The 26704-nt window shown below is 35.7% G+C and overlaps 1 protein-coding gene across 5 annotated transcripts in view; it reads left to right on the forward strand.

Annotated features, from left to right (window-relative positions):
• LRRC9 (leucine rich repeat containing 9) overlaps nucleotides 1–26704 on the forward strand; it is a 154716-nt gene that overhangs the window by 50156 nt on the left and 77856 nt on the right. For 3 of the 5 annotated variants that reach the window (XM_054447570.2, XM_054447572.2, XM_054447571.2), the window contains exons 13-17: nucleotides 6708–6840; nucleotides 9330–9452; nucleotides 10125–10240; nucleotides 13602–13814; nucleotides 16853–16972. In XM_054447570.2, coding sequence (XP_054303545.2) covers nucleotides 6708–6840; nucleotides 9330–9452; nucleotides 10125–10240; nucleotides 13602–13814; nucleotides 16853–16972 — 705 coding nt within the window. The remainder of the gene's footprint in view (nucleotides 1–6707; nucleotides 6841–9329; nucleotides 9453–10124; nucleotides 10241–13601; nucleotides 13815–16852; nucleotides 16973–26704) is intronic. The other 2 variants (XM_054447574.2, XM_054447575.2) reach the window with 2 other exon arrangements.

The following is a 26704-nucleotide window of genomic DNA, read 5'->3' on the forward strand; positions in this document are numbered from 1 at the left end:
CACCTCTCTGTTAATCTGTTTCTTCCTATCTGTAAAATGAAGATAATAATAATGTCTGTTTTGCAGAGTTGTTGTTAGGATTTAGTGAGATAATGCATTAAAAAGTTCTTGGATATTGGTACACCAGTGTTCATGACATCACTATTCAAATAGCCAAAAAAACTAGAAACAATGCAAATATGCATCAACAGATGAATGGATAAAGAAAAGTGGAATATACATACAATGGAATGCTATTCAGCCATAAAAAGAAATGAAATTCTGAAACTTCCTACAACATGGAAGAACCTTGGAAACATTATGCTAGAGAAATAATAAGCCAGACAAAAATGGAAAAATATTGTATGATTCCATGTATGTGAAGTACCTAGAACAGGAAAATTCAGAGACAGAAAGTAGAATAGAGGTTACCAAAGGCTCTGGGAGAGGAGGAGGTAGGGAGTTACTGTTTAATGGGTACAGAGTTTCAGTTTGGAATAATGAAAAAGTTCTGGAAATGGATGGTGGTGATGGTTGCACAACAATGTGAATGTACCTAATGCCACTGAATTGTATACTTGAAAATGGCTAAAATGGTACACTCTATCTTATGTATATTTTGCCACAATAAAAGTATCACCCCCCAAAAAAAGCATTCCATCCACTCAATGGAGAATGGGTTGGAGGGAGTAGAAGCAGATGACAAGGCACTATGTGGGGGAGCTATTGCAGCAGCTCAGGCCATAGAGGTTGGTACTGTGACTGCAGGGTGGTGGTGAGAGTGCCCTCATTGTACTTTATGGAGAAGTAAGAAGGAGGTGAGGAATTCGGGGTTTTACGAAGCAGAGTGAATTGCTCACATTCAGTCCAGAGAACTATGAGGGTAAGGGAAGGATGAGGCTAACACTTCTGTGTTTTCCACCTACCAGCCCCTGTGCTGAGTACTTCATATTCTGCATCTCCTAAAAGAGATGAACCATCTCCTTTAATTCTCCCACAGCTCTCTGTGCTGCTCTGTCCAAAAGAGTAGCCACCACCCACATGTAACTATTAAGCATTTGAAATGTGGCTAGTCCAAATTGAGTACGCTGAAAGTTTAAAACAAGCACCAGTTTTTAAAGACAGTATGGAAAAAAAAACTATAATTTTTATATTAGGTACATGTTGACATGATAGTATTTTGGACATATTAGATTAAATAAGATATTTTATTAAGATTTACCAAAAAAAAAATCTCTTAGACCAATGCCTGGCACCAAGAAAGTTTTTGATATTTTATTTTGATATTTTATTTTGAAAGTTTTAAATATTTTTATTTTTGAATTTTTACAATTGTCTGAAACATTTGACACTATTGATTGCCTTCTCCTTTTCGAAACTCTCCTTTGGCATCCATGATATTACACTATTGTTATCCTCCTATTTTTCTGATTGTTATTTGCTTCCTTTTTGTTCCCCATTTTGCTTCTAAAGATGAGAATACCACAGGTTAAAGTCTCCTGATCTTCCCTTTTTTCTTCACACACCATCAATTACTGTCATTGTTAAGATCCTAGAAATGGGAGAAACATCAGCGTGTAGCATGTAAAAGATCAGATGAGCTACATTTCTGTGCTATGATGTGTACATAATGGGTCAGGATAAATATTTATGTTCCGCATTGTTTAAGAGATGGGCTCTGATTTAAAAGACAGCTGTGTAAGCAGTTTAGAAGAGAGGTTTGGCTAAGTTTGGCTGTATCTACAGGCAGAGGGCTGGCCGTAGTGGGGAGAAGAAACTATTTGACTAGCAAACATATCTAAGGTTAAGTCCACTTTCTAGTTGGAAAAGGAAGGATCTCTTTCTATCACTTCAGGATGAAGTGTTCAGTAGTAAGGGTGGGAGAGTATGTGAGTAAATCTGCTCACATAGCTTGAGTTCATTCCCTACCGAATATTGTTTGTAATCAAGGACTTGGTCAATAAACGCAAAGAGTATCACGTATTCCCTTATGGTTTCTCCAAAATGTACATCTTCAGTTAGGCTATCTCTTCCTCTCTGCTCTGACACCTACAGCTGCCATTCCTGCATGGTTATTATACTTTATTCTCTTATATAGTGTGTCTAAAACCAGCCTTTTAAAACTGTAAGTTCAGGGTTACATGTGTAGGTTTGTTATTTAGGTAAACTTGTGTCATGGGTGTATGTTGTACAGATTATTTTGTCACCCAGGTATTAAGCCTAGTACCCATTAGTTATTTTTGCAGCTCCTCTCCTTCTTCCCACCCCCTCCCTCCAGTAGGCCCCAATATCTGTTGTTCCTCTTTATGTGTTCATGTGTTCTCATCATTTAGCTCCCACTTATTAGTGAGAAAATGTAGTATTTTGGGTTTCTGTTCCTGTGTTTGCTAAAGACAATGGCTTCCAGCTCCATCCATGTTCCTGGAAAGGCTGCATAGTAGTCCATGGTGTATATGTACCACATTTTCTTTATCCAGTCTGAGCATGTAAGTTGATTCTATGTCTTTGCTATTGTGAATAGTTTGCAATGAACATATGTATGCACGTGTCTTTATGATAGAACGATTTATATTCCTTTAGGTATCTATCCAGTAATGGGATTGCTGGGTCAAATGGTAGTTCTGTTTTTAGGTCTTTAAGAAATCATCACACTGTTCTTCACAATGGTTGAACCAATTTACACTTCCACCAACAATGTATAAGCATTCCTTTTTCTCCACAACCTTGTCAGCCTCTGTTATTTTTTGGCTTTTTAATAATAGCCATTCTGACTGGTATAAGATGGTGTCTCATTGTGGTTTTGATTTGCATTTCTCTGATGATCAGTGATGATGAGCTTTTTTTCTTATGCTTATTGGCCACATGTATGTCTTCTTTTGCAAAGTGTCTGTTCATATCCTTTGCCCACTTTTTAATGGAGTGATTTTTTTTGTAAATGTGTTTAATTTCCTTATAGATCTGGATATTAGACCTTTGTTGGATGCACAGTTTGCAGAAATTTTCTCCCATTCTGTAGATTGTCTGTTTACTCTGTTGTTTCTTTCGCTATGCAGAAGCTCTTAAGTTTAATCAGATCCCATTTGTCAATTTTTGCTTTTGTTGCAATTGCTTTCAACGTCTTCATCATGTAGTATTTGCCCATTCCTACGTCCAGAATGGTATTGCCTAGGTTGTGTGAGGGTTTCAATAGTTTTGGGTTTTACATTTAAGTCCTTACATTTAACTCCACCTTGAGTTGATTTTTCATATACATATGATATAAGAAAGGGGCCCAGTTTCAATCTTCTGCATATGGCTAGCCAGTTATCCCAGCACCATTTATTGAATAGGGGTTCCTATCCCCATTGCTTGTTTTTGTCAGCTTTGTTGAAAATGAAATGGTTGTAGGTGTGCAACCTTATTTCCAGGCTCTCTATTCTCTGTTCCACTGGTCTATGTGTCTGTTTTTGTGCCAGTACCAGGCTGTTTTCTTACTGTAGACCTGTAGTGTAGTTTGAAGTTGGATGGTTTGATGCCTCCAGCATTATTCTTTTCGCTTAGGATTGGCTTGGCTATTTGGGCTCTCTTTTGGTTCCATTTGAGTTGTAAAATAGTTTTTTTCTAGTTCTGTGAAGAATGTCACTGGTAGTTTGATAGGAATAGCATTGACTTTATAAATGGCTTTGGACAGTATGGCCATTTTAACAATATTGATTTTTCCTGTCCATGAGCATGGAATGTTTTTCCATTTGTTTGTGTCATCTCTTATTTTAAAACCAGGCTTTAATCTTTTGCTCATAAGCAGCTCTCTCCTGGTCTTCTTTCCTGATTTCTATAACAATACTGTCATTTCCTTCACTGAACATGCTCAAAGCCTTGGAATTATGTTCAACCCCCCCTTTTCCATTATCCCCACATCTAATCATTTTCCAGTGGCTCTTCATTTCTCTCCCTAATCCCATTGCCTGCCACCACTTTCAACCCTTAGAACTTTCCTTCTAATCTCTGCCATTGTTTCCCAATAGGCAACACTGCCCTTGGTCATGCCCTCTAGTTCTTCCATTTTTCACAGTACAAATTAATCTTTCTTAAAACATTATTTTCATAGTGCACATTGCATGGTGTCCATGATGAGAAACTTTCAGTAGCTTCACATTACATATAATGATGATGTCCACATTCCTCTGCCTGGCATTGAAGGCCTCTGACAACCCTCACAATCTATCTTCAACCTTACTCCCTATTACCAAATATGCCAAGTGCCCCTAATGAAGTATGTAGTCTACTTGTGATTCTCCTAAGTACAGCTCATACCTCCCTTTGATGAAATGCTGTTTTCTATTTTTTCCCTGTAACAGACTTACTGATCCTTTAAGTCCCATCTCAAGGGCTTCTTCCTTTGTGTGGCTTTTCCTGAATTTTCAAACAGTAGGTGCCCTTTTACCTAGTTTGCAGGTTAATCCAAAAAGTCAGTTAAAATGGAGAACTGTAAACAAATGATTTACTTAACAAATCTTTTAATATAACTTAAAATACAAATTTACATTCATGTGTCAATCTTCTGTGTAGGGCCAAAGCCTTTGACTATGAAATTGGAACTCTAAGTAGTCTTTCTTGTATCAGCCATAACCATGTTTCATATTAGTTTTGTTTTCCTTAAAGTTGAGCATGCACTTAAAGATTCTTGCAAAGTAACTCGAATGTAAAAATCCTTCTAGTTTGTCTGATTCCCCCCACCACCCCAAACTTTTGCATTTGCTTTATCTACACATGCCTTGCCAGAAGTTTTTAATGATTATCTTCTATTGAATTTTACTCAATTTTCCAAAATTGTTCAAAGAAACAACTCCTCTTCTATTTTATAGCTTTAAATAATATGCATAATTTCATAACAACTACAACTGGCATAAACAAGTTTGGGAACAAAATTAACTGACTCTTGGTAAGCATACAACACAACTGGATACAGTAGAAGTACGTCCGTTTTTTAAAAGTTCCATTTTATCCCTGAACTGCCATCATACTATGAGTTATATAGACAACAGAAAATACTGGTTAAACTTGCAAATTTGTTAAGTGTTAGTTAAGTGGTGATCAACTGAGAATTTTTATTATAACACATTCGTTTTATTGAAATGTAATCATTTGTGTGTGTTTTTCTACTAGTTCTTAAGAGCAGGATCTGTATTTATAGAGTAGATTCTTAGCATAAATCTAGTGAAGGAATTGATGTCAGATGGACGGATAGCAATCACACCTATTTGTATACCTTCATATGTTTTCCTCCTCTTGAAATATAAATTCCTTTTAAATTTCTGATTATTTGAATTATGTCCAATCTTCAAAGCCTACCCATGATTTCATTGCCTCTATAAACTCCTCCCTAATCCCTTCAGTTAAAAAGTATATCTTAGTTGACACATCTTGTGGTGCCTTGTATTTTTTAAATTATCATGTATAGTTTCTATCTTTGCCTTTCTTAATTGAGGACCAAGCCTATACTGTAGCCTTACAATGCCCTGCACATGGGTTATATCGAATGGATATTTAGTGATGTTCATTGAAAGTCTAAAAAGGTTACTTACTGGGGTGTGGAATTTGTGGTCGGATAAGCCCTATTAGAGTATAGTCACCCATCAGTATCTCTGGGGGATTGGTTCCAGGACTCACGCAGATACCAAAATCTGTGAATATACAAGTCCATTATATAAAATTGTGCAGTATTTGCATACAACCTACACATATCCTCTTGTGTACTCTAAAATTCCTGTAGACTACTTACAATGCAATGTAAATACTATTTAAATAGTTGTTATACTGCATTGTTTGCTATTTTTATTATTTTGTATTGCATTTTTTTCCTGAATATTTTCAATCCATGGTTGGTTGAATCCTCAGATATGGGAACTGTGGATGTGGAGGGCTGACTGTATTTATTTTATTTTTTCAGAATGTCTTTGGATTGCAGATTTCAATAAAAAAATTAGTAATTTGGCATTTACAGATAAGACATAATTCTAAATAATTTGGCTATTAATGTTAAACAAATAGTAATTTCAAACCTTTGAGATTGTGACAAGGACAAATAGACCTGAGTTCAAATCATGACTTTGCCAATTACTAGTTCTGTCCTTGGACAGATCGTATAATCTCTTTTAACTCTAGTTTTCTTACTACTAAAATCTAAAAATAGAGATTTTTGGTTTTTAGAGCTGTTTTCACAGCAAGCAAGTAATGTGAACATTACTGATAGAATACTTTCAAGAAATAAAGTTAGTCACAATCCAAACTAGGATTTCCATGGGTTAGCACATGAAAAGTGTTTTGTTTCTAAAAACAATGTAGATTATTAGCCCAAAAAATTATAGTATAAACAAGAATCTTCACTGATACAATACCTCATTCCATTAGATTTTCTTTTTGGAGTTAGCAAGATTACTAGCAGAGTACACATTGAAAGCTATTGCTCCTGCTCCACATAGTATTATCAGTCTTGACTGTGGCTGCTTTTCCAGGAACAATTTTTGTTCTGCATCATCTTTTATTAACCTATTTGCATATGAATTTAAGATAAACAAATGGCTTTGCCAATTGAAGTTGCACCTGAAGGTTATCTACTTCTCTACAGTGAGTCTGGCCTGCAGATTTCTTTGCCCAGACACATAAAAATAAAATAATAAACCCTCTGTATTGAAGTTGAAGTATTGTCAATTTTATAAAAATACTCAGACTTTGTTTTTTCTTTGCAGCTGCCTCTCAAAAAAGAAGCCATCATTCTTTCTAACAGTCTAAGTATAAGTGAGTGTCCCAGAATTGAATTTTTACAGCAAAAGCACAAAGATGAGAAGAAAAACTCTCTTAAGCATCAGCTCTTCAGACATGGTAAATACAAATATGCCATGTTTCTGAACTTTTAAATTCTGTCTTCAAATTCATTAATTATTTTCGTATCATTTCTGATACTTGGTTTTATCAACCAACGAGATGTTCTTCAAACCATTTTATTTCAAATTTACCAATGTAGTAATACATGACTTTCTCATCATTAATTTAGCCACACTTTTAACAGATACTTACTGAGTGATTATTATGTCAGCATTAAGAGGAACATTTGTTACTCAGATATTTAATTCAACTTTTCAGGGACATTTTTCACAGTCTGCTTTTGTTCATTATGTTGTGTCACAAAAACTCAGCATATATATATATATATATATATGCTGAACTAAACTATATGTGTGTGTAGTATATATATATGTATAGTAGTATATATATAGTAGTATATATATAGTAGTATATATAGAGTTGTATATACATATATATATATATATATACTACACACACACACCAAATTCACAGGAAATAGAAAAGAATTTGTCCCATATATGTGATAATTATATAATAATTATATAAAGTACTCTAGGCCTTATTTGTCCTGAATCATCATAATGTAAGATGATAAGAAAACCTGGGTTTAAGTTAAAATTAGCTAAAGACAAATTGGAAAGTGTATGGATTGCTTTATAACTTGTCTTATATAAGATAATTTTTTGATAATTCATTCATAGTTACCAGTACGTCATTTGCAGCTTGAATATGTAGAAATATAAGTACACAAACCAATTTATAGGACACTTCTGGGAGAGATTCCCTGGTACCCATGGACTAGGGAAAAAGACTATAGCTCATCATGTCCTTCTTGCCTCACCCTCTTCCACTTTACATTCTTTAGTTCCACAAGTATTTATTGAATGCTTATTATGTGTTAGGCACTGGAAGGGATACAGTCTATGCAAACTAGACAATTTCATCTTTATGGTACTTATAAATATTAATAATCACATAAATAAATATAAAATCATAGTTATCATATAGGAGCTATAAACATGAAGTATTAATGCATAGTACCAAAGAATGTATAATATGGAGAATAGATCAGGTCAGGGAGTAAGGAACACCTATTCTTTAGTCTCAACCATCCAACCTACTAAAGCAGGGTCTCCAACCCCTGGCCACAGACTGATTGCAGTTTGTGGCCTGTTAGGAACCTGGCCACACAGCAGGAGGTGAGCAGGGGGCAAGTGAGCAAAGCTTCATCTGTATTTGCAGCCACTCCCCATCATTTGCATTACCGCATGAGCTCCGCCTCCTGTCACATCAGTGGCAGCATTAGATTCTTATAGGGGCGCGAACCCTATTGTGAACTGCACATGCGAGGGATCTGGGTTGTGCGCTCCTTATGAGAACCTAATGCCTGATGATATGTCAGTTGTCTCCCAACACCCCCAGATGGGACCATCTAGATGCAGGAAAACATGCTCAGGGCTCCCACTGATTCTACATTTTGGTGAGTTATATAATTATTTCATTATATGTTACAATGTAATAATAATAGAAATAAAGTACACAATAAATATAATACACTTGAATCATCCTGAAACCATCCTCCCATCCCCAGTCTGGGGGAAAATTGTCTTCCATGAAACCAGTCCCTGGTGCCAAAAAGGTTGGAGACCACTGTACTAAAGATTGGGTAGTCAGAAATTGGGTTAACTTAATTCTATAAGAATGACATTCTAGGTTCCAGATTGCTAAGATGAATCATTCTGAACTAAACGATACGTGTTTTGCAGTTTTTTATCCAGTTAATAATAATTATAAAATTAAGCAGGTTATTGAGTCTAGAAAGAACTCCTTAACTCCTTACTGGAAAAAACCTTTTATTCTTTATCATTCTTCTCCATTTTCATATTAAGAAATACCTCACAATGTTCTGCTAGATCTTTCTGGAATGTTTTCCAAAACAATTAGGTTCTCCTAATTTACATTTTATATCTTGTACAAAGTAAAAACAAACAAAATTCATTTGAACATTTTATGTATTATTATAAATTATGTTTTTAAATTCTTGACTTTAGGATTTAATGAATCCCAAGGATCCTTAAGAATCTAAAGGAAAATGAAATGTTTATTCATTAAGTAGACATATATTGAGTGCCTCCTACCATCTAAGCTATGTGCTAGGTGCTACTGAACTTTTACCCAGTTAACAACAACCAAAATTTATTTTTAACTACTTAAAAAACCTTGCCAAATTAATGTGTTCTTTCCTTCTCCCTCTTCTGTAAAGCTTTGCTTGATATAATCACACAACACCTCTTTTATAATTATTTCATGTATTCAACAAATATTTGTTGAGCATCTATTTTGGATGGAGCAATGTGCTACGCGCTGTACAGTAGCAAACAAGAGAGCCAGCATCTCTGCCTTTACAGAACATACAGTTTAGTCTTGGGCCAATAAAGAAGGTTATGTTGGAAAATTATTAAAGTTAATTATTCTTAAGAATTACTTCTTTTTTTTATATTTAGGCATCCTCCTCATTACAAAAGTTTTCCTTGGCCAGAGTGTTCAGGCCCATGAAAAAGAATCCATCAGTCAATCCAACTATCCAATGGTTAATTCAGTGTTCATTCCTCGGAAATATTTACTAAGTATGTCTGTCATAAAGATTAATGTGGTTTCATCTCTCTGAATGAAAAATGTTTGTGTTTAATACAGATACTCACAGTTTTATTTCTACTTAACAAAGTTTGTAGAATTTTCTACAAAAATCTGTTACTAGCCACTAATAATTTTTATATTCCCTACCTCAAAGACATTTATATATGGGTGTGGGTAGATAATCTGGCAAATTTTAATGTAATTATGTATTTGTGTGTGTGTGTGTGTGTGTGTGTGTGTGTGTGTGTGTGTTCATCTTCAAAGAATTAAAAGCCACCCAACTTTTAACAAGAGTTTGAGAGAAATACGTTTGTCAAAATTACATGGCCACACATTGAATAGAAAAGTGAAAAAGTATGAAAAGGAAAAGGATATGAATAAAATTAAGCACTACTAGTCTATGTAGTGAAAGGATTCATATAATTAAAAAGTATTTATATAATTAAAAAGCTAGAGTGGAAAGGATGAAAGAAAAAATCCTCAATAATATAACTGTAGCAACTTACTGAGTTTGTTATTTATTAAAAAATGAAAGAAAATCTTCAATAATATAACTGTTGCATCTTATCGAGTTTTTTATTTATTAAACTATGTAAGAATGAAAAAGTATGTTTCAATTTGAGGAAATGTGTTTGCTTTGCTTGTTTTTGTTTTTACTCTAGATTCTGTCATGGGACAAAGAAACTGTGATTGCAGTGTTCGGCAGTGCAAGTGGTTTGTCTTTGATCACGACCTTGTTTTGCCGGAATATGTTGTTGAATTTGAGTATATTACAATGGTATGAATTGTTACATATTTTTAAAGACTAATTCTAATTCCTTAAATGTGAACAAAGTAGTAGTTTGAAGTCGAATAATGCTATGTCAAGTTTATATTATGTGCATGTGTGTATAATTGTTATTTTGTGAATAACTTAATTTTCAAAACAAGTCAACTAATATTTTTTAGGCAAATAATCAAATGATTAATATATGGCTGTACTCCCACTGGAAAAGATTCAGTCTAGTTTGAAGATTCAAAATACATTGAAACTACATTGAAGAATAAACATGAAAATGTGCCCTCACTTTAACCTCACTGCCATTCTCTTTCACCAGGGAATCCACTGTTAACAGTTTTATGGGTTTGCTTTCAATCCTTTTTCTACGCATTTACATATATAATAACAGATACCATTTGACATAGTAGAAACAAGGTCTAAGTATTCTGTGATTTTTTTGCCTTTAACAATATGTTTTGAACATATTTCCACTTTAGTACATATAGATGGGTATTTCATTATTTTGGTGGCTGCATATTATTCAGTAATACTAATTTATTTAACTATTCTCCTGTTGATATATTGTGTCCATATTTATTATTTAAAATAATATTTCAGTGAACATCATTGTAGATGTATCTTTATACAAATATGGAAGTTTCTCTACAGGATAGATTTGTAGAAAACTTGGGAGTCAAAGGATATATGCATCTTAAATTTTGTTAGATTTTGCCAAATTCTCTCCACAAAGACTTAGGACTGTTTTACAAATTTCCAAGTGTGTGTGACAGTGCATGTCTCATTACATTTGCCAACACAAGATGTTATCAGTCTCTTTTGGCCTCTATGGTGGGCAAAAAACAAGATATTTTATTCTTTCATATGCTTAAAATTATTTACAGTTGTATGAACCAACTCTTATATCTTTTGACCATTTTCTATTAAACTCTGTCTTTCTTGTATTAATTGGGAAAATCCTTACATACATTCTGGATTTCAGTACTTTATCGTAGCCCAGGCACGGTGGCTCACGCCTGTAATCCCAGGAGTTCAAGGTGAGAGGATTGCTTGAGCCCAGGAGTTTGAGACCAGCCTGGGCAACAGAGTGAGACCTTGTCTCTACAAAAAATTTTAAAAATTAAAAAAATTAAAAATCATTTATCTTATATATGTTGCAAATATTTTCTATCACTTGCCTTTTAATTTTAATTGTAAGAAAAACTCGGCCGGGCGCTGTGGCTCATGCCTGTAATCCCAACACTTTGGGAGGCCAAAGCGGGCAGATCATGAGGTCAGGAGATCGAGACCATCCTGGCTAATCATCCTCGTCTCTACTAAAAATACAAAAAATTAGCCAGGCATGGTGGCGGGCGCCTATAGTCCCAGCTACTCGGGAGGCTGAGGCAGGAGAATGGCGTGAACCCGGGAGGCGGAGCTTGCAGTGAGCAGAGATCGTGGCATGGCATTCCAGCCTGGGCGACAGAGCAAGACTCCGTCTCAAAAAAAAAAAAAAGAAAATAAAGAAAACTCATCATTTTAATTTGTAATTCACAAGTTAATTTTTAAGAGGTCAGCTCTCTCAATCTTATCCTGTATGGATTCTGAATTTTATGTCTTATGTCAAAAAGCCTGTAATAAATATTCTTTATTTTCTTACAATACTTATACAACTTGTTTTAAAGCCTTTGGCTTTTTTAATCCATCTAGAAATTGTTTTATGGTGTGTGAGGTAGAAAGGTGGTCAATTTTTTTAAATGAATAAATACTTAGGCATTATCTTTTCTGCTCTATTTCAAAATACAACCTTTATTGTTAAAATTATTTGCATATATTAGGAATCTGTCTATATGAATCTATTCTGTTCCATTGAGCTCTTTCATCTAATTTTGGATCACTATCACATTTGTTTTGGTTATTACAAACTTCATATATCTTGATGTGTGATAGGGCAAATCCCCTTCCTCTGTCCCCACTCATCTTTTTAAACTTTTTTTTGACTCTTCTTAAACAGTATCTTTTTCCAAATAAAATTTAGAATAGCTTGTCAAGCTCTATTTTAAAATCCTATTAAAATATGATTGAAATTATATTGAATTTAAAACTTAATTTGGTGTGAACTGACTACTTTGCTGTATTGGACTTCTTGTTCTAGGAACATGATAATCTGTCTACTCCATTTACTCAGGTCCTCTCTTACAGTTTTCTTTATATAGGTCTCCAACATGTCTTGTGAAGTTTAGTTCTGGACATTTATATTTCATATTGCTATAATTAATGGGATTATATTAGTCAAGTATGCCTTTAGCAAAAGATACAGAAACCCAGACAAACAGTAAACAGATAGAAGTTCATTTAACTCACATAACAACTCAAGAGATGGGCAATACCTGGCAGTTGTGACCATTCAATGATGTCAGCAAAGACCTTGGTTCCATCATCCTCCTGCTTGCCGCTTTATGAGCCCTTTCGATGTGATGATTCAAGTCTTTCTTGTCTTCTGGAAAGTTTGCTTCTCTTAGTTCCTTGGTTATTTCTTCTCTTCCATTCTCTATTAGGCCCTCTGGAACACCCCTATTAGTTAAATATTGGATATTCCAAATTGATCCTTCATGCCTTTTAATTTTTTCTCTTCTATTTTATACTCTATTTTTAAATTATTTGTTTTGAAATATTTTCTCAATCTTAGCTTCCACATTGCTAATTTGATCTGCTACCATATCCACTTGGTTCTCAGGATATTTACTAAATTTTTATTTTAATAATTGTTTTTATTTTAGCTTTGAAGTGTGTGTCCTTTTCTTTTCCATAGCAGCTTATTCTTTTATCACAGATACTTTATTGTCATAGATTTTCAAAAATTCTCTGATGAAGTATTTTGGTTTTTTCTAGAACCAGTTCTGTTTATGTGGCTCTTGCTCATTCATCCACAATTCTTACCATAATTACTGAATTACCTGATAATTAAGGTAACTAATTGCTCTTTGTTCAAGTTTCTCTGGATCTGATTTTAAAAGTGTTTATCTCCTGCATATTTTTTAGCCAGAGGTTACATTTCTGATCCTATTTACCTGTCAGTTCAGTCCTTTCTGATTTATGTGTCACAATTTCTAGGCTTTTGTAGGTACCCTCTTCACAGTTATGAAATATTTTAAAATTATCTTTTGCCAGTTTTAAGAAATGTTCACTGGGTGGGGATAGATACACCATGCATAGCCTACAATTTTAATCTGCTCTCATAGATGTCCTAATGTGATTCTGATAATCACAGATATGACTGTATAACTAAAAATGTCAACACATCTTTTCTACATAGCCTGTTTGTTTTTCAAAATGATAAATATAGCAACTGATTTTGCAATGTTTTTAATACATTTTTTAGGTCAAAGCACCCTCTTTATTTTCTGTATTCAACAATGTTATTCTAGAAGAAAGCAAAAAAAACCCAGAAGTATCAGTATTTTCCAAGGATTTGAAATTTGATGATGAAGTTATAAAAATGGAACCCAGAATCAAGGCCCGACCAAAACTGATTAGTTTGGATGATAAAACAATACTTTCCCTTGCAAAGACTAGCGTTTACAGTCATATTGTGGTGAGTATTGTGAGGAATATAGCTTTGAGACAGGAATCTTGAATTTGGAATCAGAATCTAGCATATGAAGTCGAAAGATACTAAACTGCCTGTCTGATGATGCCAGGTACAATGCTACCTAAAGTGTCCATTTCTCTTTTTCTACATGGATTAAATCAGTGCTCTCTAGTAGTAATATAATGTGAACCACATATGTAATTTTTACTTCTCTAGTGGCTGTGTTTTTAAAAGTTTTTTTAAAAAGTAAAATTAATTTTAATAATATATTTTATTTAACTGAAATATCTTAGTTTGTTTTCTATTTCTATAACAAAATACCACAGACTGAGTAATTTATAAAGAGAATACGTTTATTTAGCTCATCGTTCTGGAGGCTGGGACATCCAAGAGCATGGTGCCTGCATCTGGTGAGGGCCTCTTGCAGTGTCATAAAATGGCAGTGGGCATCACATAGCAAGAAGGCAAGAGCAAGAGAGCCAGAGAGAGCTGATTTTATAACAAATTTACTCCCGAGATAATAGACCCACTCCTCTAAAGTGACATTAATCCATTCATGAAGGCAGAGGGATTAAGTTTCCAACACATGAACTTTTGGGGGACACATTCAAACTATAGCACCTGCATATCTAAACTATTATCATGTTAACATGGAACCAGTATGAATATTCATTAATGGAGTAATTTCATCCTAACTCTTAATTCTGAAGTATATTTTACACTCTGAGCACATTAAGACTAGTCACATTTCAAGTGCTCAATAGCCATTTGAGGTGGCCTTCCAGTTAGCAAGGGATTTTATTCCTGAATAACCAATCAGTTCTCTTTAATAAGATAAAGGCAGATAAGTTTTAAATAAGCTTCTAGAATTAATCAACATAGAATATGGGATCTTTACAAAATTAATCAACAGAAATCAGGTTACTTATTAAAGTGACTTACTTTATGCCGAGACAATTCTACTGAGATATTAGGCCTACTTCTATGTCTGACTTTTAGATGTGTTCATTTCAGATCTGCTGCTACCACTCTATCCAAACTACTATAGTTTCTTACCTAGACTATTGCCCCAGCCTTCCAACCGGACTCTCTGTACTCTACTATTGCAATCTTGCACAACTCCAGAAGGCAAAATTCACATTATATTCTCTAGTGTGCCCTTTGGGTGTCATTCATTATATAACTGAATAGAACTCAATACAAGATAAGGGGAGTAGGATGCCTCTAGAGTTATGCAACAGAGGCCCTGTCCTGTGTCTGTAAATGTGCAGCATAATAAGAGCAATCTTCTGGCTGACAGTACTGAGAAATTATTATTTCTGCACTATAATATCTAGATTTACTATTTTAGTAAGAAATTAGTTTACCTGAGTCAAAAACATCAATTTAGTGGAGGAAATAGATATGTGAACACATGTAGGAAGCTCAGAGTTACTGGGAGAGATTTATAGAAAGAGGTGAGCTTTGAGTGGATTTTGAAGGACATAAGAAATTTAGTTGTTTACATCTTCCAGACAGAGAAAATATTCTTACTGTAGAAACATGGTTTTGAAAGATCCAGATGTCTTCAGGGAACACTGAAAAATTTAGTATGCCTAGAATATAGTGTTACAATGGTGAAGGGTAAAGATGTAGGTTGGAATTCAAGAAAGACACAGGAAACCAGGGCTGGAAGAGTATGAGGTTGTAGCCAAATTAGGATGGATTTTGGAAGCCAAAATTTAAAAGTTTAGATTCTTCTGTTTAAGGAACAGACTCCCTTTAAAGACCCTAACTTTGACAGCTTGTTCATGGAATTAACTGAAATCAGACTGGTGGTATGGAAATTCAGTAGAAAACTATTGCACTAGCCAAAGGAAAAATCCATTCATTTCTTCATTGGATAACCAGAAAACCAGCTGCACCGTTACATCACCACTACCACTGCCTAAGTCTGCTAAGGCACTGATAGTGGTGATATAATGGTGCAGCCTGTTTGAGAAACAGTTCTACAATCAAATGTATAAAGAAAAGAGGGAAAGCGGGTGATCAACAGTACGTTAGATAGTGAAGCTCTTTATCAGACACATAGGGAAGATGAAATCAGTTGTGGACATGTTAAATGTAAGGTTTCTGTAGAATATATCATGGATGATACCCATATGTGACTTATAAAATCATTAGTCTGCATAAATTGGCCCTTAACAATTTTAGCTAATTTTGACAGCTATTAGAAATTTAATTGTTTCTCCCTTCTAGGAATTTTGTTATGTCCACAATATAAGGCATAAGATGGTGGTGGTGAATGAAGATAGCTGGGAGATAGATACTTGATACTGTAGTCAGTTGCATTAATACATTGTCTTTTGCTCGTTTATTTTGCAAGCTATACATAAATAGTCTTTACTTGATACCACTCATAATGGTATAAAGACAGAAAAACATATAGGCATCAGGATCTCTCCTTTAGTATAAATGTGTAATAATATTTGTTTTTATATAGCCTAGAATGAAATGGACAAGAAAAGTCTGGGCCAAATTCTGATGTAGGTGTTGTCTTAAACAATCTCCCACCTCCTCCTTTGACCTTCTGTCCTCCTACTTCAGCACCCTCAGCTTTTCTTCTTTGGTTCGGTGCCCTCATACATTTTCCTGCCATCTCTCTTGTGTGAGGTATCCTACCTGATACCCCAAATCTTTAGGGTCCCCATTGTTCACTGGTTAGCCTTAGAAACAGATCTACCCTAATAAGTATCTTAACACATGTATTTATTTTCTAAAAAGAATTTCATGCCAATTGCTGATAAACTTAGACCAAGTGAGAAATCATATTAACCAAGAACCAGGTCTAGTGATACTATTACAAATTATTTATCTTTTAACATCGTAGATTAGATTTTTTTCTTATTGACTGTTTCTTAATGCTATTTAAAATAACTGCTTTCTTATTTTGTAGTATATTGGCTCAAATAATTGTTCTAAATATTTTAGATATCCACACTTCAGTTTGATGTAGAATGTAACCTGTATTATTTTTTAATGTATATTTTATTTTACTTCAGAGTCTGAATCTACATGGAAACAGCTTGAGTAAATTGAGAGATCTCTCCAAGTTAACAGGACTTCGAAAACTAAATATTAGCTTTAATGAATTTACCTGTTTAGATGATGTATACCACTTGGTAAGAACTGTTCCTTTGAATCTAAAAAAGTGAAACTCATAGAAACGAAAGTAGAATGGTGGTTATCAGGGCCTAAGGGCTAGGGGAAATGGGGAGATATTGGTAAAGGGTATAAACTTTCAGTTATAAATTAGACAAATTCTAGGTATCTAATGCACAGCAAGTGTGGTGATGGATGTGTTAATTTGATTGTGGTAATCATTACACAGTTATATCAAATCATTACATTGTATACCTTGAACATATTCAAATTTATTCTGCCAATTTAATATTTTTTAAAAACTGTGCTGACTCTGGGCACACTGCCCAGGAGTTAGGCCTGCTCTCAAAGGAACAGCTATAAAATAAAAAGAAAAAACTTTGGTGCAGAAAAAAGATCATGAAGTCAGAGGACAAATGATAAATTGGAATAAGCATTTGAAAAAAGAACTGTCCTTTTGAAAATATTAATGTAAAATAAAATAATTAATGGATAAGTTATTTTTGTAATTATGGCTTCATATCTACCATTTACAAGATTATACAGCCTAAATCAGCCTAAATACATATACTGTATTATGTTACTTTCTCTAAAACAGGTCTTAGGTTGAACTTTTGTTTGCAGACAAAATCTGTACCAGTGGTCATATCTCATTTCTATCTACTTTAAAATGAATATATTAAAATAACTTCTCAAATTTGCTTTTATAATGTACTTTGGTGTAATTTCCATTTTTTTCTACTCTTGTTTTCCCACTCTTCTTTCTCTCTTTCTCGTGAATCCCTATTTCTTTTTCATTTTGTAGTTCACCACTTCACATCTTAAGATGGTCAGTTCCTCCCATCTGCTCATCCAGGCTGTTATTTCTCTTTCTTTCTGTCTTGTCCTTTGATCTGAATATCACATGCATAGATCTTGTTGAATTTGTGTTTGCCTTCTCATATATCATAGGACAATACAGGAATGCACATGTACACATAGGCATGGATCTTGTCTGGCTTTTATTTTGTTATATATCATATAACAAAAATAATTACATATGTGGTTCCAGAACTTCAACCCAGCATCTCCTGTTTACGTGGGTTCCAGGTCACTCACTTACCTCTTCAGAATATATCATCATTTTCAGCTCTTATTCATTCTCTATTCCAGCTCCTTGCTACTATATCAAAGCCTTTACATTATTTCTTCTACCATTGTAATGGGAGCTGTTTCTTTTACTTATTGGCATTAGGTTTAGATTTAGTGTTAAACTCACTTCCTTTTTCTTTTGGTAGGCCCAAGCCCTTTTAAGTAAGTAGAATCCCTGATAGTCTGGATTCAGTATGCAACTGAGGGAAAAAGGTATTTTAAAAGAGGTCTCAGGACTGTATGTAGACTGTTGGTATTTTTATTTTTTTCTATTTATTTGCCAGCACTTCCAAAAGTTATGACAGTCATTATAATTTTGCTTAGGCACAGATTTAAAGAGTAAACTCATTCAAGACACTTAGATAGAGAGTGAACTTAGCCAGCTGCCCAGCATTTATTTTGCCATGTGGTGGTGTTGTTCATCTTTAATACAAAAATTATTTTCATTATCATAGCCTCACAGTCTACTTGTTAAATGACTATTACCATAGTCATTTTACAGATAAGGGAACTGGGTAAGTTTTATGCCAAAGTAGTATTTTCAAATTTTAGGATGAGTAAAGGTGGCTAGCTATAGACCTTTCAAATATCAAGTCTCTAAAAATGACTATAAGGATATTAGAGGTGGCCAGAGAGAGGAGAAACTCTACATGGATGTCTATGTGTATTTCTTCATCTTTTTTATTATAAAATAAAACACAGATACAGAGAATTACATGCTATATATATGGCTTAGTACATTGTTGTAAGGTGAAAATGCTTGTAATCAGCACCCAGATCAAGAAATAAAATTTTGCCACCTAGGGCAAAAGCCTCTTCTACGTGCCCCATGCCTTCCTCTTTCCACAAGAAATCATTATCCTAAGCTCTGTAGTAATCGTCTTCCTGGATTTTTTCCTGATAGTTCTGTCACCCAAATGTACATCCCTAGCACAATAGTTTGGTTTTGCCATTTTTTAAAAAATGTAACTGCATTTTTTTTTGTTGCTTTTGGCAACCAGTTACATTATTTGTAACAACTTGTTATCATTACAGAGGAAGTTTATATGCATTGTATAAAAACAGAAAATGTAGGCCAACAACAAAACATTCTCACCACCCAGAGATCAACCTTAACTTCTTTGTACTCTGTCTTTTAAATCTCTTTTAATTGATAGATTTCCCTTCCATTTACCATAGTTTATCTCTAGAAATACTTGAGCCATTCGACCCAAAGAGTTTCCAGCAGCCTGGGATTTGCTTACTTAAGATACGTTGCTATATGTCTCCCATCTTCTATATTTCCTGCAAATTGGCAAGTGGATCCAGAGATAGAATCAGACCCAGGTTCCATTTTTCTGGCAAAACTAATGTTTGACAAGACTGTAGGAGACACATGATATCTTATTGTCTCACATTGGGGATCACAAAATGGTGATATTCTTATTCTATCATTATTTCATTTATTATTTGGAATACTTTTACAAACAGACATTTCTCATTATCTATTATTTTATTTCCCAGTGGTAGCATTAATATAGAAAGTACAGAATAGATGCTTATCCACCAATTTTCAAGATAATGAATTTGTTCCCTGTCATTTCCCAAAGTGAACAACTCTTGTTTTAATAACAGTATGAATGCAGGGACTTAACCATATTTGATTATATTCAATCCATTGTAATTTTTATCATGGTTTAAGTTCAGATTGTCTCATCTTTAACCAGTGGGAGCTTTTCAAAATTAACTTCTTTTGCCTTGACCCTAATGGCCTTTGATAGCTTATTTGACATTGGTATAAAAAGATGTTCCATACACATCGTATAATTTTCTGTTGCAGACACAGTATCAGCCATGTCTTCAAGAAACCTTAGTTTCTTTTAGAGAGAAGTGGTCCTTCAGAAACACAATCCAATTGGTCATCATTTCTAGGTATTTTCACTGGACTGAACTTGTTGGAAGGGATATGAATATATGTGTGCATGTGTGTTGCATGCGCGCACGCATGTGTGTGTATAAATAACCTCATGAATTTTTTATACTTCCAATTCAGGTTCAAGACCACAAAGCTTTTAACTTCTTCTCTATTACTTACATATATATACTTTTCTCATACCAAGAATCCTGATTCTTAAGGATACAAGATGATAGAATATTTAATAATTACTCATTGTTTTATCTACTATTGTACACACAATAATGTCATAATGACAGTACTTATACTATTATCAACATCATTTACTGGAAAGACTTTCTAAAAATTTTGCGTATGTTCTTCCCATTCTTCCTCATTTTAAAAAATAATTAAAATAATTATACTATAACTATATTGTCACCGCATGTAGCCTTATGCTCTGTACACTCTCCCTTTTAATTCATTGGTAATTGTATATTTACTTCTCATCACCAGTCTTTATTGTGGTATATTTCTAAACATTTTGATTGTCTGAAATATATCCTATTATAGATCATTAGGAAGGGCTTATAGGAATAATATCCCTTCAGTTACTGAATGTTAATAACAGTTTAGCTATGTTCTTTATACTTGAAAGGTGGTTTTGCAAGATACAAAATCTTTGGCTCACAATTTATTTTTTGGGACATCTTAAATGTTACTTCATTTTCTTCTATCACAAAGTATTGTTGTAGAAAGTCTGATGAGAATGTATGATTTTTTTACCCTTTATAAGTCACAAGCTTTTCTTCCTTCTAGATGGCCAAATAACTTTTTTAGTTTTCTTTAAAGTCTAATAAGTTTACTAGCATTTGTCTTGGTGTTGGTCGTTCTGGGTTGTTTTTTTCAGATTCACAGTATGATCTTCCAATATGTAGTTTAAAATCTTTTTTTCTTTCAGGAAAGATGTTTTAAATTTGAATTTTTTTAGCGATTTTTCTGTTTCCTTGCTTTTGTCGTCTTCTTCAGGGACTCCCACTATCCATATGTGAAATCTTCTTTATCACCAGTATTTGTCACTTTCTCTTGAATCCTTTTTGTCTCTTCATTCATTTCTTATCTTAAATTTTTTTACTTTTTCACCTTGTATTTCTCTTAAAAGTGTTATCTATTTTTTATTCACTTTTTTGTGAATAAATTATGTGAATAAATTCACATAAATTTATTCACAAATTCACATAATGTATTCACACTAAATTATGACTAATTAGTGTTTATTTCTTAAATTATTTTATTATTTCATTTCATTGTTTCTGGGTCCTTTCACTCCACGTTTTAAAACACTTTTTTCGTTTTAGTAATTCAGATTTATATTTAAAATATTTATATTTAAAATATTTATTATAAATAAATATTTTATTTATATTGTTATTTTATGTCTCATATCATTCTTAACATCTTTTAGTTTGTTTTAAAACAGTAGGTTAATAGTCATGATATGTTTCTTGACCATATTTTTCCGGTGTACTTTTTTGCTAGCAGCAATATTAACCTCTGTCTTCCCCCTCTCCACACTCCCACCATAGCTTTGTCTTGAATTTGACCTCAGTACTTTTCTCTGCTCATTTGTAAGTGAAATTAGTTTTTCTTAACTTTTAAAACGAGGTAGGGTTCAGGAAAATTTTTCTAACTTCACAGATCTTCCTCTTCTGTTGTTTATATGTACTGTTTAAAAATTGTAATGCTTGCTCTCTGAGATTTTTTTGGCTCTATTCCAATCCTCCACTTTAGTCTAGACCTTCTTTTTTTTTTTCTTTTTTTCTTTTTTTGAGACGGAGTTTCGCTTTTGTTGCCCAGGCTGGAGTGCAGTGGCGCAATCTCGGCTCACCGCAACATCCACCTCCTGGATTCAAGTGATTCTCCTGCCTTGGCCTCCCGAGTAGATGGGATTACAGGTGCACACCACCACACCCAGCTAACTTTGTATTTTTAGTAGAGATGAGCTTTCTCCATGTCAGTCAGACTGGTCTCAAACTCCCGACTTCAGGTGATCTGCCCGCCTCGACCTCCCAAAGTGCTGGGATTACAGGCATGAGCCACTGTGCCCAGCCTAGATCTTCTTTTTTATTCACCTCTCTTGTCCTTATCCTGTTTAATTTTGAGTTTAGCCCCAGCAGTTTCTTCTATGAGAAAGATTCTGTCTTGAAGAGAGTCCTAGTGGAATAGTTTTTAGATTCACAGGGGCTCGACTGCTCCAGGGACTGCTTTCTTCAGACCTTTCTTTTTTCTTTTTCTTTTTTCATTTTTAGACAGGGTCGCACTCTGTCACCCAGGCTGGAATGCAATGGCATAATCATAGAGTGCACTTCAGCCTCAACTTCCTGGGCTCAAGTGATCCCCTCGCCTCAGCCTCCTCGGTAGCTGCAACTACAGGTGCATGCCACCACACCCTGCTAATTTTTTAAAAAAACAATTTTGTAGAGATGGGGTTTCACTATGGTGCCTAGACTGGTCTCAAACTCCTGGTCCCAGGCAATTCTCCTGCCTCAGCCTCCCAAAGTGCTGGGATTACAGCAGCCACTGTACCAGGCCCCTTCAGACCTTTTTACTGTGGACCCCATGAACTCATCTGGTATTGAAGAGAACAAAACTCCTCCCTATTTCAATTGCTGTAAATTGGTCTCCACACATTCCAGTGAATATTTGTTGACTGTTTTTGGCCTCTCCTGTTTTCAGGTCCATCAGATGCTGCCCTGACACTTCCTTCTTCTCCTACATGAATACCATGCAGGTCTTGTGTTGATGGTGGTTTATCTCTACCAACTTCTTTTGGAGCCTATAGAGCAACCTTGTCATGTAGTTTTGTTATAAACGTTGTCCATGAAAATTTGGTTTTATCTATTTGCTCTGTTTTTATGTGTGGATTCACAGCATTTGAAAACTTCTGTTGCTTCTGCCTCTATATTCTCTAATACTTGGTTTTATATGCATGTTTACTATTATGTTTATTCCAGTATTGTAAAAGGTTATGATCTAATTTAATCACTCACTTATAATTCCTATCTTTTAAGTTTTTATATTTGCTTTGGGATACTCATCTTTACTATCATTTTCCTTAAGTGTGTACTAAAATGGACAATTTCTATGCCCTTCTTGCATGCTTCTCATATAAATGAGGTAAGTTGGTTCTACTAGGTTGTAGAAAGTAAATGTATCCAGGCAGAGCCAAGATGGCTGAATAGGAATACCTCCAGTCCACAGCTCCCAGTGTGAGCGACGCAGAAGATGGGTGATTTCTGCATTTCCAACTGAGGTACCGGGTTCATCTCACTAGGGAGTGTTGGAAAGTGGGTGCAGGACAGTGGTTGCAGCACACCGAGCGTGAACCGAAGCATGGTGAGGCATTGCCTCACCTGGGAAGTGCAAAGGGTCAGGGAATTCCCTTTCCTAGTCAAAGAAAGGGGTGACAGATGGCACATGGAAAATCGAGTCACTCCCACCCTAATATTGCACTTTTCCAATGGTCTTGGCAAACGGCACACCAGGAGATTATATCCTGCACCTGGCTCAGAGGGTCCTACGCCCATGGAGCCTCGCTCACTGCTAGCACAGCAGTCTGAGATCAAACTGCAAGGCAGCAGTGAGGCTGGGGGAGGGGCACCCGCCATTGCCCAGGCTTGAGTAGGTAAACAAACCAGCCAGGAAGCTCGAACTGGGTGGAGCCCACCGCAGTTCAAGGACGCCTGCCTGCCTCTGTAAACTCCACCTCTGGGGGCAGGGCATTGCCAAACAAAAGGCAGCAGAATGCTCTGCAGACTTAAATGTCCCTGTCTGACAGCTTTGAAGAGAGTGGTGCTTCTCCCAGCACATAGCTGGAGATCTGAGAATGGACAGACTGCCTCCTCAAGTGGGTCCCTGACCCCCGAGGAGCCTAACTGGGAGGCACCCCCCAGTAAGGGGAGACCAACACCTCGCACGGCCGGGTACTCCTCTGAGACAAAACTTCCAGAGGAATGATCAGGCAGCAACATTTCCTGTTCACCAATATCCGCTGTTCTGCAGCCTCCACTGCTGATACCCAGGCAAACAGGGTCTGGAGTGGACCTCCAGCAAACTCCAACAGACCTGCAGTTGAGGGTCCTGTTAGAAGGAAAACTAACAAACAGAAAGGACATCCACACCAAAACCCCATCTGTACATCACCATCATCAAAGACCAAAGGTAGATAAAACCACAAAGATGGGGAAAAAACAGAGCAGAAAAACTGGGAACTCTAAAAATCAGAGTACCTCTCCTCCTCCAAAGGAATGCAGCTCCTCACCAGTGACGGAACAAAGCTGGACGGAGAATGACTTTGACAAGTTGAGAGAAGAAGGCTTCAGACGATCAAACTACTCTGAGCTAAAGGAGAAAGTTCGAACCAATGGCATAGAAGTTAAAAACCTTGAAAAAAAATTAGACGAATGGCTAACTAGAATAACCAATGCAGAGAAGTCCTTAAAGGACCTGATGGAGCTGAAAACCAAGGCTCGAGAACTACGTGACGAATGCACAAGCTTCACTAGCTGATCTGATCAACTGGAAGAAAGGGTATCAGTGATGGAAAATCAAATGAATGAAATGAAGTGAGAAGAGAAGTTAAGAGAAAAAAGAATAAAAAGAAACGAACAAAGCCTCCAAGAAATATGGGACTCTGTGAAAAGACCAAATCTACGTCTGATTGGTGTACCTGAAAGTGACGGGGAGAATGGAACCAGGTTGGAAAACACTCTGCAGGATACTATCCAGAAGAACTTCCCCAATCTAGCAAGGCAGGCCAACATTCAAATTCAGGAAATACAGAGAACGCCACAAAGATACTCCTCGAGAAGAGCAACTCCAAGACACATAATTATCAGATTCACCAAAGTTGAAATGAAGAAAAAAATGTTAAGGGCAGCCAGAGAGAAAGGTCGGGTTACCCACAAAGGGAAGCCCATCAGACTAACAGCTGATCTCTCAGGAGAAACTCTACAAGCCAGAAGAGGAGAGTGGGGGCCAATATTCAACATTGTTAAAGAAAAGAATTTTCAACCCAGAATTTCATATCCAGCCAAACTAAGCTTCATAAGTGGAGGAGAAATAAAATACTTTACAGACAAGCAAATGCTGAGAGATTCTGTCACCACCAGGCCTGCCCTAAAAGAGCTCCTGAAGGAAGCACTAAACACGGAAAGGAACAACCAGTACCAGCCACTGCAAAAGCATGCCAAATTGTAAAGACCATCAAGGCTAGGAAGAAACTGCATCAACTAACGAGCAAAATAACCAGCTAACATCATAATGACAGGATCAAATTCACACATAACAATATTAACCTTAAATGTAAATGGGCTAAATGCTCCAATGAAGAGACACAGACTGGCAAATTGGATAAAGAGTCAAGACCCATCAGTGTGCTGTATTCAGGAAACCCATCTCACCTGCAGAGACACACATAGGCTCAAAATAAAGGGAGGGAGGAAGATCTACCAAGCAAATGGAAAACAAAAAAAGGCATGGGTTGCAATCCTAGTCTCTGATAAAACAGACTTTAAACCAACAAAGATCAAAAGAGACAAAGAAGGCCATTACAGAATGGTAAAGGGATCAATTCAACAAGAAGAGCTAACTATCCTAAATATATATGCACCCAATACAGGAGCACCCAGATTCATAAAGCAAGTCCTGAGTGACCTACAAAGAGACTTAGACTCCCACACATTAATAATGGGAGACTTTAACACCCCACTGTCAACATTAGACAGATCAACGAGACAGAAAGTCAACAAGGATACCCAGGAATTGAACTCAGCTCTGCACCAAGCGGACCTAATAGACATCTACAGAACTCTCCACCCCAAATCAACAGAATATACATTTTTTTCAGCACCACACCACACCTATTCCAAAATTGACCACATAGTTGGAAATAAAGCACTCCTCAGCAAATGTAAAAGAACAGAAATTATAACAAACTGTCTCTCAGACCACAGTGCAATCAAACTAGAACTCAGGATTAAGAAACAAATTAACAAGAAAAAAAACCCCATCAAAAAGCAGGTGAAGGATATGAACAGACACTTCTCAAAAGAAGACATTTATGCAACCAAAAGACACATGAAAAAATGCTCATCATCACTGGCCATCAGAGAAATGCAAATCAAAACCACAATGAGATACCATCTCACACCAGTTAGAATGGCAATCATTAAAAAGTCAGGAAACAACAGGTGCTGGAGAGGATGTGGAAAAATAGGAACATTTTACACTGTTGGTGGGACTGTAAACTAGTTCAACCATTGTGGAAGTCAGTGTGGTGATTCCTCAGGGATCTAGAACTAGAAATGCCATTTGACCCAGCCATCCCATTACTGGGTATATACCCAAAGGACTATAAATCATGCTGCTATAAAGACACATGCACACGTATGTTTATTGCGGCACTATTCACAATAGCAAAGACTTGGAACCAACCCAAATGTCCAACAATGATAGACTGGATTAAGAAAATGTGGCACACATACACCATGGAATACTATGCAGCCATAAAAAATGATGAGTTCATGCCCTTTGTAGGGACATGGATGAAGCTGGAAACCATCATTCTCAGCAAACTATCCCAAGAACAAAAAACCAAACACCGCATATTCTCACTCATAGGTGGGAACTGAACAATGAAAACACATGGACACAGGAAGGGGAACATCACACACTGGGGCCTGTTGTG

The sequence above is a fragment of the Pongo pygmaeus genome, chromosome 15 (genome assembly GCF_028885625.2).
Source record: "Pongo pygmaeus isolate AG05252 chromosome 15, NHGRI_mPonPyg2-v2.0_pri, whole genome shotgun sequence".
NCBI classification, from domain to species: Eukaryota; Metazoa; Chordata; class Mammalia; order Primates; family Hominidae; genus Pongo; species Pongo pygmaeus.